The following is a 13,526-nucleotide window of genomic DNA, read 5'->3' on the forward strand; positions in this document are numbered from 1 at the left end:
GTTAATTTATACATTTTCAGCCAACCTTTTCTCATACATCTTTTTTGATGTCCTAATTTCATGTTTCACTAACTTTCTTGATCTTCTAAATCTCTTGTCATACCAGTAAATTTGAATTTCTTAAATTTATTATGCTTTTCTTTAATTTCATTTCTTAAACTCTTTGCGAGTCAACCTGGTTTTTACTTGTAGCTACCCTTTTCTTTCTATAAGGAATATGTTTAGCTTGAATATTTAAAAAGTTATGTTTAAAAAATTTCCACATCTGATTAATGTCTCCAAATAACTCAACTGCCCAATTCACAACAGATAATTCTTGTCGCATCCCTTCAATATTTAAAACTTGTAATAAAATATCATTATTCCTTATCTTATCATTGAACGTAATAGAGCAATGATCACTTTCACCCATCTTAAGTAAGTTTCTAAAATATTTTTACATCAAAAAATTGGATTACCTTTAGTGGGTGAGCAAAAGGCCTCATCAGCACTGTTTATGTAGTGTAGTTTACATATTATTCTTTGCCTTAGAATTTACATATTTGCTCTCTGTATAGTAAATGTAACATTTGTAAATACAAGATTATTAATAACAAAGAAATCTGTTTATGTATGACTTGAATTTTTTTACTTTCAGTATTTATTTTTATTTCTACAGCTAAAGGTTGAAGACAGTCTAACATCACCTGGTTTTATTAGTGAGAAACAAAGAGGTCAATCATTTTAATCATGGCAACCTCAGCAGTTAGACAGAAGTTCATAGATATAGGTGCAAATCTTACAGGTATATGTACAGCATTCAAAATAATTCCAGTTACAGGAAGTTATTAAATCGTTTATAGTTGTTCACTATTTCCTCTAGAAAAATTCACAGAAATTACTAATTTTCATCATTCAGTTTAGAAACTGGACAAATGACCTGTGTAATAGTGATATTACAACTTTAGTAAAGGTTGTGAACTACAAACTAAAATGTAATTTTGTATATTTACTCTGTAATTGTTCATGTATTGAGAGAGCCAGTATATACATTTGAATGTTTGTATGTTTCTTATTCTTTGAATGATGGTAATGATAAAAAGCTACTTGAAAGGTGTGATTTTATGGCAGGTTAAAATGTTTTTATATATTTGGTGTATACAAAATTGTATTTCTAGAGTAATTTAGTGTTTATAGAATCAAAACTATGTAATTTTTATTGTATAAATGAAGTGTTAGGCATGCCTTATACACAATTCAATTTTATATCTTAGTGTTTAGCTCAAAGTTATCATAACATTTTTATGATATAAGTATTTTATTTACGTACTGTCATTAAAATCTGGAGTAGATAATTCATGATGTTTTAACCAATATTAGTTTGAATTTCTTACTTTTTAAGGTTTCCATGCTTATTATTACCTTATACATTACAATGCCAACATTAATCCTATCAGTGTAAATTCATACTTCAACATTTTATATTTTTAGCTTTCCTGAATGACAGTTACTATAACAGACAAACCTACTAAACATGTGTAACATTTAATGTATAGCATAGCATGTGAATTAGAAAAGGCAAGGATTTTGACTTGGTATATTTCTATTGTATTTATTATATTTAAAAAGTAGAAAGGGCAGATACTATTTGAATTATGTATTATTACTAGAAATACCTCATTGAGGAGATTATTAGAAGTAGAAGAGTTGGTGCCAAGTACATATTAGTACTAAAAGTAATAGTATTAAGATCACCTTATTTACAGTGGGTATATGATGTTTAGTGGGAAAAAATATACACAACGATGAATAGTAAATAAAAATACAAAAGTGATTACTGCTCAGCATTTTGCCTCCCTGTGGTTGGTAGTTCAGAATATTAGGGATGGTGCTATGCTACATGTACTAACACAGAAACATTTGTTGTGGTGATACTCCATGGTTGGAGGGAAGAGATCTTGTTGTTTAGTCAGCACTGAACTCCTCTAGCATGGATTTACAATCAACATATTTACTGTATTCAGTTGAGAGTAGACATAAAGTATTTTATAGTTCATCAATTCAAGTTTGTTGATGAACATTATATTGATAAATTATAAGTTTTAAATGATCTTTTAGAAGATAATATATTAGGCATGGATAATTTTATATGCTGTTAAAGTCTAAATCAGTGTCAGAAACTTACAAGTAACCTAATTGTTCATTATTGAAAATGTCTTAATCTACTTGAAAGCTAGGTTTGACACTGAAATGACATAACATAGATATTTCAAACCAGATACTGATGACTGTTTCAATTACCAATTTAAGTTTTTTTTTAAAGCAGAAGAACTGGACATTTAATTATTACAGTACCATGCAGCTGACTACATTATAAGACAAGTAACTGGTGTTTTTGTTTAACCAAAATAAACTTATTATAAAAGTTGGTTTAAGTTATTTGACAAATGGATAGAGGCTGTAACATTTATTTTTGTTTGGGCATGAAAAGTAGATATTATATGATTTGAGTTGTGAAATACATTAGAGAACTAAACTGATTTCCTGTTGCAAGTCTTGCTTCTTTTTGCTTTTATGACTGGATATTAGAAGTTTGTTTTGTATGACACTACATTACGTGTTGTTTTTTAAAATTTAGACCCATAAAATACTTGTTTTGAATTGTTTTTCATTTTCTGATATAGATTATGCATTTTGAATCATAGTCTGTAATAGTTTATTATCAATAGCAAGTTAGACAGAAATGTTAGTCATTAAAGATAACAGTATATTGCAAAGTATCACTTTCAAAATATTAGTTCTTAGATCATTTCTTTAAAATATTATTAAGTGTACCCTTTAGTGTTTGTACACTTCTTAACTGATCAGCACGCCTTGTGCTAATTTTAGCTATTATTTGTACGATAAATGCTTATTGTGCTAATTTTAGCTATTATTTGTACGATAAATGCTTATTGTGCTAATTTTAGCTATTATTTGTACAATGCTTATTGTGTTAATTTAAGCTATTATTTATATAATGCTTATTGCATTAATATTAGCTATTATTTATACAATGCATATTGCGTTAATATTAGCTGTTACTTGTACAATGTTTATTGTGTTAATTTTAGCTATTATTTGTACAATGCTTATTTACATAATAGAAAACAGTGCTATATTTCTACCAAGCAATTGATGTACTGTAGTAACATTCTGCATGGAATTAAAAATAGTCTTTGATATTATTTGATGTACAGAATCAATACAGTAAACACTGATACCAGAAAATTACTGGATTTTGTATGACATATCAATCATTCTCTGCACAAATGCACTAAAATATCAAATCTTCTGTTACATAACATAATGTTTACATGTATAATCTTCTTCTAGATCCAATGTTTCAAGGAATCTACAATGGTTCCAAGAAACATGTGGAAGATCTCCATGAAGTAATAAAGAGAGCAATAGCTAATGGTGTTGGAAAGGTAATACATGGAACTTAGTTTTAAAGTGGAATGGAAAATCTGTTTTACTTTCAGTATTTATTTTTATTTCTACAGCTATAGGTTGAAGACAGACTAACATCACCTGGTTTTATTAGTAAGAAACAAGAGATCAACCATTTAATCATGGCAACCTCATCAGTAAGAAAGAAGCTCATAGATATAGGTGCAAATCTTATATGGTAGGCCTAACAATGTTTTTAGTGATTCACAATTGAACAAATTTTGGGTCATTGCCAGATACATGAACTTGCTTCAGATAAGTTTAAACTTATGGCAATGATGAAGGTGCATAATGAAGAGATCCTCAGTCTTTTGTAAACAGAGAAGTTTTGAAAAAGTTGTGGAAGTGGATTGTGAAAAGAAAAAGTATACGAAAAGGCAAGGTTACTGATAGCTATTTGACCCATTAAAGTCACTCCTCATTCATCAAAATGGTGAACAAAACACATGAAAAACAAAATACATATAACCCTTCATGTACATAAAACTATATAGAAAAGTTTAAAATAATTAAAACTAATGCTATACATCACAGTGTCAGGCAAAATATTTCACAAGTTGATTAATGTTATTCAAAAAATACTTTTTCTAAAGAACACATTAGCATCTGAAATTGCAAACCATAAGCCTATTACTTCAAAGATTATTGTGCTTATTTTACTGACTTGTTTCAATCAAGTACTGAAAATAGTTTTAAAAAAGGGTGCTTCATGTATTTTGTGTTAAAGCCATTAGCAGACTGGCCCACCATACAGCTGTTAATGTATTTGTGAATTCCACTTGCCTTCTGTATGATGGTGCCCCCTATCAGAAAGTATAATGTTTTGCTGTATCCACTCATCTTATTTTGTACTAGTTTCACAACCCCAGCATTGTTCTGTGGTAAAACTATGCACTTATTAAGCCTTAATACACAACAAAATAGTCTTCCTAATTTAATAAATGGTATTTCTACACTTTTAACATTTTAAATATTATCTTCAGTAAAATCAAATATATGGTAGAAAATTATTTCTGTTTGCTTATTGAATACCTATTAAATATAGTTGTAGCTGAGGAAATGACAAAATATACATTTAAAATGTATGGCCCAAAAACATTGGTTTTCGACCTACAAATTGAATACGGTTGTTTTGATATGTAAGTACTCAATAATACTTGCATCCAATTTTAGACAATTTTAAACCAGAGACATGATACTTCTGTCCTGTAAAACAATATATTACACCAGAGACTTGATACTTCTATCCTGTAAAACAATATATTACACCAGAGACTTGATACTTCTATTCTGTAAAACAATATATTACAACAGAGACTTGATACTTCTGTCCTGTAAAACAATATATTACAACAGAGACTTGATCCTTCCGTCCTGCAAAACAATATATTACACCAGAGACTTGATACTTCTATCCTGTAAAACAATATATTACACCAGAGACTTGATACTTCTATCCTGTAAAACAATATATTACACCAGAGACTTGATACTTCTATTCTGTAAAACAATATATTACAACAGAGACTTGATACTTCTATCCTGTAAAACAATATATTACACCAGAGACTTGATACTTCTATTCTGTAAAACAATATATTACAACAGAGACTTGATACTTCTGTCCTGTAAAACAATATATTACAACAGAGACTTGATCCTTCTGTCCTGTAAAACAATATATTACACCAGAGACTTGATACTTCTATCCTGTAAAACAATATATTACACCAGAGACTTGATACTTCTATCCTGTAAAACAATATATTACAACAGAGACTTGATACTTCTGTCCCTTAAAACAATATATTACAACAGAGCCTTGATACTTCTGTCCTGTAAAACAATATATTACACCAGAGACTTGATACTTCTGTCCTGTAAAACAGTATATTACATCAGAGATTTGATACTTCTCTCTTGTAAAACAATATATTACACCAGAGACTTGATACTTCTATCCTGTGAATTCTAGCTGTATTTTTAAACAAATGCAAAGACAAGTTTCATAGAGAAATAAAATAACTTCATTGTTATAAAACTAGCAAGAAACTACTCAATATAGTAATTTAAGAGCTCCTTCCTTTTCTTGCTAGATTTATACAATTATTGTATTACTAAGAAAATTTGCTATTGCCAATTATAACATTCTCCATAAGAGATGAGAAAATACACTCCACAGTGACACTGTCAGAAAAACCCTGTAAATGCAATGCATTCAGACTAAATTTAATATGTACCATGACCACTGTTGTGTCCCAGCTGAACTGTTGAGACCTGATATTAGGTTATAGGCCTCATTGGCACTGGATATGGTTAGTGTAGTGTACTGGACATATTATTACATTCACACATAAGTTCTTGTATAATTATACAAGTAAAACTTATTTTTTGCATTGACTTCTAAGTTTTAACAGCTTGGGGGCTCTTTCAGGTCCCTTTATGCCCTGAGAGTACACCATTGGTTAGGACTTGTACTTTTTTTGATAAAGATATCTGTTTTGATGTTCTGTATCAAGTTTGAGAAAGGATATAATGAGGTCAATATATTGTTAAACCTAATTCAAGTTATATTTCTTCCAGATTATTGTTACTGGTGGAAGTTTAGAAGATAGTAAGGCATCTTTAGAACTAGCAAAAACAAATGGTAAGAGTAAAGTACATAAAATTTTACTTGTGGTTGTATAAGCATAGATGTTAAATATTTTCTAAGGAAGCTTATATTGGACCCATTAAGTGAAAACAATATTGAATTTTAGCATTAAACCTACGCATAATTTGGTTGAAAAAACAAAAAGTAGGTCCTTGTACCACCTAAAAAAAAAGTGATTCATTGAGAAACATTTCTAAACTTGAATATATTTTCACTATTTTTTGATTGAAACTTTTGCTCACTTATTTAGTGAAGCAATTAGCAAATTAGAAAATATTTATCTGTAAAAAAAACAAACTTCAAATACTTAATATATATTTAAGCCAAGTGTCAGTTTGTCAGTCAATTGGTCACACTCAATTTCTCTGAATTTCGTGAGTTACGCAGATCCAATTCCAATTTTTCTCCTATAATACTTCCTCTTTTGATTGCCCGTTCCCATTTCAGTTGAATTTAATTGCTAACGTAGGTGTAAATAGCTCCTAAATTTGGCACTTTTTCTGCTATATAAAAGCCTGTCAAGAAGGGAGTTCCCAGGACCAGATCAGACATGACATTATGTGTGTGACACCACATCATTTTGACGTCAAGTTAGATAGAATCTGAATTGGAAAGCTAGGAAGACTCCTATGTAAAATAAGCCAAAAATTAATGCAAGCCTGTGCTTGGGAATTATTATGAAATAGCCTTTGTTAAAACAGACTGAAGATACCAATTATCTGTAGAGAAGAGGACAACTTTTCCTCAGAAGAATCACAGGTGTGTATACAACCACATGGTCATCTTATGTTTTAATCTTTTATCCAAAGGTGCCAATATGTAGCATGTTTACACTCTTTAGATAAAGGAGAGATTGCTTATGATAGGCTTTGGTTTCCCAAAACTAAAAGGCCCTTTATATTTCTTATGTCTTTTTATGGATGTCAAAGTTGCAAATGCATATTGGAGGGTCCAAATTTGCTAGGCTTTAGTTTGCTGTCAATTTTGACAGACTTTTATACTAGTGTATAATTTCATGAAATTTTAGAGAGACAAAAAGGAGCTTATTAGCCCATCAAGGATGTCCCTTCCAGCTCCAACTATAATCACCCCTTACTACTCATGTACTCATCCAATCTTTTCTTGAAGTCAGTTAAATTTTTTGCCTCCACCACTCTTGAAGGCAGTTCATTACAAAAGCCAACCACCCTGTTTGGAAAGTAATACTGTCTAAATTGCAGACGACTTCTATTCTGCCAAAATTTGAACTTATGACCCCTTGTCCTATTGTTTTCACTGCTAAACACAAAAAAATTTTGATGGATCTGTATTATTAATCTTAAACACCTCAATCAAATCCCCTCTGACCATTCTCCTCTCCAGAGGAAACAAGTTTATAGATTTTAGTCTCTCCTCATAGAACAATCCCACCATCCCAGATATCATCCTAGTACTCTAGATATCACACAGTACTCTAAATGAGGCCTTATAAGTGATCTATACAGTGAAACAATAATAAAACTGCATGCTTTTATACAGCTGGTTAATAACATTTTTCAAAGTAATAATTTTCATATTGTTACTGCAGCTGGAAAACTTGGAGATATATGTGATTGTTTATTATCTACATATTTGGCCCAACATGAATTTCTTATTATTCAACAGTGCAATACTGCCATGGTAGGCATATGAATATTCCAAAGCCTTTTCTGAAAGAGGATAGTTGTATAGTGAGATTGTTAAATGATGTTGAACTCAAAAGACATGAAATTTCAAAGATGGGAGTCTTCACTATTCTCTATAGAAACAGAAAAACTCACACAGGAAAATATTTAATACAGGATTTGAAACTTTACCACAAGCAATGTCTTCATTTGAACAGTGAAGGCTATGATTAAGAAAGTGAAGAGCCATCACAATGAAACTCGTCATACTTTCTAGTAACATTGGTAAGGTTTAAAATTAATAAAGGCTTACAAGCTTCCAGCCACATCTCAAAATCATTAGTTGTTTTTATGAGAACGATAATTGAAGAAATTGGAATAATAACAAACCTATTTAACTACATATATTTAAAGTCCTCTAATACAGCTTCAATGGAAATTTGTGCTTTTGGTTTGCCTAATATTGTTGTAGAGGCCAACATCCACTTATAATGGAGAGTCCATGGAAAGTTTGTCCAAATGTGTGGTCTAAGACTTTCTGACCATTCTTTGCAGAAATATGCTACAATGAAAATTGTAATGCAGGACAATAGTGCATAATTTATGCCAACTATCATTGTAACAATTGGCTTCAGTGTGCTTAAATTTAGTTTTGGGGCTGTTGTGCTCATTTCTTAGGATTTTGTAACTTATAAGTACATGTGTCGACATTGAACGAACTTTAATGAACTTTATAAAATATATACTATAGAACATCATCAAAACACTTATTTTTATTGCAGGTTTGTATATCTATCTACTGTTTAATTAGTGAACAGGTTTATTAAATATCAGTACCAGTCACTAACGATAAACTATTCAAATATTTTATAGATCCTGTCAAACAAAAAGGTTCTGTACAACCTTTGTATTACAACTTACATTAATATAAGAATATTTGTGTTTGAAATTGTGGTTACTAGATGATTTTAGTGAACATGAAATTAACACGGAATAGACTTCTAAGCTCATGTTTTGTCTTCACAGATGTGTTGTACACCACTGTAGGGTGCCACCCAACACGATGTAAAGAGTTTGATGAATCTGGAGAACCTGAATCATACCTTCAGCAATTGAAGATGTTAGTTTTACAAAATAAAGAAAAAGTGGTGGCAGTGGGTGAATGTGGACTTGGTCAGTGTTAATGTTAGAAATATGCTTAAACTTATTAATTAAGATAACTGTTCAGTTGTTTTAAGCTATTTCTAAGTCAAAAGCTAAAAGAAATCTCATTCTTTGATACTGTAGATATTTGTCTTTTAAAATGTAGCTTGATATTTATGAAAAATAGTCTTATTTTGTCAAAAAGCCTCATATGTACATGATTATGCTTTATTTTTTTGCAATGGTATAACTGAATGTTTTCAAAACTTTAATAAAACATTTTATAATCTCTATTCAACAATATATAAAAAAATTAACAATTATAACTTTTGAAATAGACCTTTACATCCACCTCCCCACCACTCCATTTTTTTACTACTTCATGAATAGTGTATACTTATGGGCTTTTATTACTCTATTATACTTGTATTACTCTTTTTGTTTTATTCTGGAGCTGTATTTCTTTTAAAAAGCTTCAATATGGTGTTGATAGTACTTGTTGTAAATAAAACATTTAATTGATTCACATGAATAGTAAGCTACTAAAGTAAAAGTTTTTGGTTTAAAATCATCTGATACTTTATTTAATATGCATCAGGGAGTTTTCAACTTGTTATAATATTCACTTACAATTCATAAACGTGTTTCTGTGTTAGTATTTTAGTAATCATGGTATTTATGTTATTAAACATGTTCAGATGTTATTTGCCACATTTGCCCTGTTTCTTTAATTTGATTTGATTTGTTTGGCATGTTTTAATTAAGTAAATTATTTCTCAAAGTTTGCTTTTATCTTATTTATAAACTTGCTGTTATAAACAAGTCATTATTGGGATCATGTATTGCAGATTTTTGAAGTTAAAGATTCAACATTATAAACAACTTGTGTCTTCTTTTAGAAAAGATTTATTACTAGCACTATACAAAATAACTGGATAATCTCAATGTGGATTCTAATATTGTTTTGTTGGGTACCGTATGTAAAATGTAAATAAGTGTAAATGTCTTCCGTAAAGTTTAAACCTAAATGACACTTTAAATAGGTTATATCAGAATGTTTATGAAAATTTATTTATGTCACTTATTGTAACTAAATTAATGTTTAGTATGAATCTCCAAAAATATTTTGTACTCTTAGCACCCTCAGTCATTATATTACTTCCTCTAAGGAAGTGTGTACACCCTTATTCATACATGTACACATTCTTGTAACATACTAAGATAACTAATAACAAATTGTATATTAGACACTCTTATTCTGTTGGATTTCATTATCCTCATCTCTTAAAAAGTTTGTTTTTTGCAATTCAATATCATAGTTTGAATTTTTCAAGTTTCTTTTAGAATTGTTAAGTATTTTTTAATAAATCATATACTACAGTGACCCTAGTTGTTAAAGTGTCACACCTTAATATATTATTGGTTAATTTGACAATAATGTCTTTAATACTTGTACAATGAAAGTTATTTAGTAACAATTTTATTGTGTGAAAGTATGAATAAGTTATCCTAATGAAGTTGCATAATCTCTGACAGCTCAATTATTGACATATATAACAATCTCAGTTTAATTTTCCATTTCATATTAAAAATTCTCACAATAAAAAAAAATTGGAAAAACATAATTTGAATGAGGTACTTAATATTCTGATTTGTGGCCTCAACTTCACTAAGTATTAAATATTTCTTTTCATTTTCAGACTATGACAGACAACAGTTTTGCCCCAAAGAAATTCAACAAAGGTAATAATATACATTATATGATTTGCATATTAAGTGGATTTTTAAAGACTTCTAAATAAAAGTGTTGCTTAGAGTAATCTCTTTTTTTTGGAGGGATAAGAAGGGACCTTTTATTGAAAGATGACACATGTGATGTAGAGTATAAAGATAAACCAGAGCTGAACTTATGTTTCACTGTATATAGCCACCAGAATGTGTAAAGTAGCACCAATCTTTTAGTTACAGATTTCAACCGAAGCTCCCTCCAACCAACAAATGAATCCCCTAATAAGTTAATGTTAGCATACTGATAAACAAATGTGCACAGCGCTTAAAATCTTTTATCAATAAGTACATTGTCACTATAAAATTGAAAAATTAAAACATAACTGATCAGATGATGAGAATAAATTGATCGAGTACCTTTACTTTTTTTTTATAATGATGTCAACTAGATTTCAGTTTAATAAAGTAAGATTTAATATCTGATTTTCATTTTATCAGATATTATCAAAAATAGTAAATAAGTAAGTAAATGATTGGGGCCAGCTGGCAACTTTGGAGGGCTTCAGCCCATTGAGAAACTACATATTAATGCTCTTTCTTCTGAGTTTCAAACTATGGATTGGATCTAATTAGTCTTCATGGGAAAAGCCAGGAACCACTAGCCTACATTATTATATTCCTGCCTAGTAACCTTTGTGTTTTTCTAATCTTAACTCTTTCTGTTACCCACCTCCTTTTCAATGTAGGTATTCTGGTTACTAGTATTTCAGAGATTGGAATTTTAAATTTTCAAGATTAGAATTAATTTCAAAAAAGGTACTTACCTCTGAAGAACAGTCCCACCCACCTCCCCACAAGTGGGAGATATGTGGTTTTCCATTTTGGCTGCAACTAAAAAATCTCAATTATGGTGGGAAAGTAGTGCTTATCATGAACCACGATAGTGGTTCATAATAGGGATCACAAGGAACTGCACAAAACAATAATAGAACATTCAGACAAAAAGCACCTTAAACAGTAAAGATTCAGTTCAAACAAAACTTTAAAACTTTTACTATTGACTGCTAAGGCTGTATTCATATACAAAATGCACAAAAAAGCATGCATGTTAGACTTACAAGGGAAAGAAAATTGCTCAAAATGGCCCATTTGTAATTATTATTATTATTATTGTTTTCTTGCCTGCCTACAACAAAAACAGCTCGGTATATTGCACCCAAACCTTTTGTAGAATACTGAATAAGGTACTTTGAAGGTTGTAGTGGTATTGAAAAGTCAATCTGTTTCTTCTATATTTTATATAAGCTAAAAAGCATCATAATTCTAGTGTTAACGATGCCATCATTACCCCTTGAAGTTAGCTATCTTACAAATATTTAGTATTCCTTTAAAGAGAGTACAGGGTGAAACAAGAATTACCAGTCAATAATAGATGAATGTTAGATGACTATAAAATGTAGCTACTTAATGATTTCTATGCTGTACAATTGTTGTCTTTAGGGAGCCAGACTATATTATGTATGAAGTGAAGAAGTAAAAAAAAAATCAGTACACATAATATTAAATCTTATTTAACATGAAGGTTAATTTAAAGTGATGTTTTATTTGAAAAGGCTGCTTTTCTACTGGAAGAATTTGATACATGCTTAGTGGGAGATGTGTCTTAGTCTAGGCATATATTTGCCCATTGTTATGTATTATACATAGAGAATTTAGTTACACAGAAACTATAAATGCTCTGTTTTCTCAATCAAATCTCCAGCTGTAGCTTCAGATTTTACATCTTGTACTAATGTGATCAAATAGTCAATAGCTACAGTAATGTATCATGTAAAATATCAAGTAATCCTTTGACCATAGTTGAGAATAAAAAAATCCAGCAAACAAAACTACACCAAATGTTATTATAGGTAACCCTATTTGCAGGTTTTTAAGTTCCCCTTTTTTTTTTATCTTGTGTAAGCTCTCCTGAAACATGCACAATAAGTCATGTAGAAGATGTGTAACAACAGAGACTTCTGAATATGTTGATGCATACTGTGTTGTATGTTAACTCTTTCGAGACGGGTCACAGGTGAAAGGTCATGTCATCTCATTTGTTGACTCATTAAAAAATTTATTGAACTAATATTTCATGAATATATGTCAACTTTGGTATCAGACTGTAGATTATAATTCAAATTTTAGTACAATATATTACTCAATTTCTTAATTTAAAAGCAAATATTGAAAAACACAGATAAACATCGATTTTTGCATGTCATGTGGTATGTTGAATGCAGCACTGGTTCAAATTAGATGTTTGTGAAGTCAAAATACTAAGTCTATAGTTTTGTAAGAATTAGGAACTCAAATTGCTGATATTGACAAGCTAGTATATAAATGAAAACCTCTTATCTTTTCAATTTGCTAAGATATTGCTCATGTTATAAATCACACAAAGTGGCACCTCTTTCCATTTTTGGAAACACTCCCTTATATACACTTACTTCTATATATGACATAAATAACCAATCAGAAACTCAGAATGTTCCTCTAGTGGCTTTCTCAACCATTTTAACGAGCTTGGTGCCATTTCTTTCTTTTGAACTAATATTTCAACGAGGTAGGGTGTGTCTTTAGTCTGCTTGAAACTTCATATTTTTTTAGACTAAAATACATCATAGTTACTAAGCCTGATAAATTATAGTAGAATTCTATAGTATTAATGTAGTAATTTATGATTTTATAGTTATTCAAATGCATATATAAAACCTAAAAAAAAATACTTTGTTTCATATTCTCAATGTGCAAATTCTTTAAAGGATTAGCAACCTACGTAAAGCAGCAACCAAGTACAAAGGTCATAACTAGAAGAGATAATTGTTTACTTTACTTCTTTAGTTACT

At 30.0% G+C, this 13,526-nt stretch overlaps 1 protein-coding gene across 1 annotated transcript in view; it reads left to right on the forward strand.

Annotated features, from left to right (window-relative positions):
• LOC106473730 (putative deoxyribonuclease TATDN1) overlaps positions 1-13,526 on the forward strand; it is a 30,384-nt gene that overhangs the window by 2,759 nt on the left and 14,099 nt on the right. The window contains exons 2-6 of the mRNA XM_013934413.2: positions 659-784; positions 3,355-3,449; positions 6,055-6,118; positions 8,794-8,940; positions 10,611-10,653. Of these exons, the coding sequence (XP_013789867.1) occupies positions 730-784; positions 3,355-3,449; positions 6,055-6,118; positions 8,794-8,940; positions 10,611-10,653 (404 nt within the window). The 5' untranslated portion in view covers positions 659-729. The remainder of the gene's footprint in view (positions 1-658; positions 785-3,354; positions 3,450-6,054; positions 6,119-8,793; positions 8,941-10,610; positions 10,654-13,526) is intronic.

The sequence above is a fragment of the Limulus polyphemus genome, unplaced genomic scaffold, assembly GCF_000517525.1.
Source record: "Limulus polyphemus unplaced genomic scaffold, Limulus_polyphemus-2.1.2 Scaffold133, whole genome shotgun sequence".
NCBI classification, from domain to species: domain Eukaryota; kingdom Metazoa; phylum Arthropoda; class Merostomata; order Xiphosura; family Limulidae; genus Limulus; species Limulus polyphemus.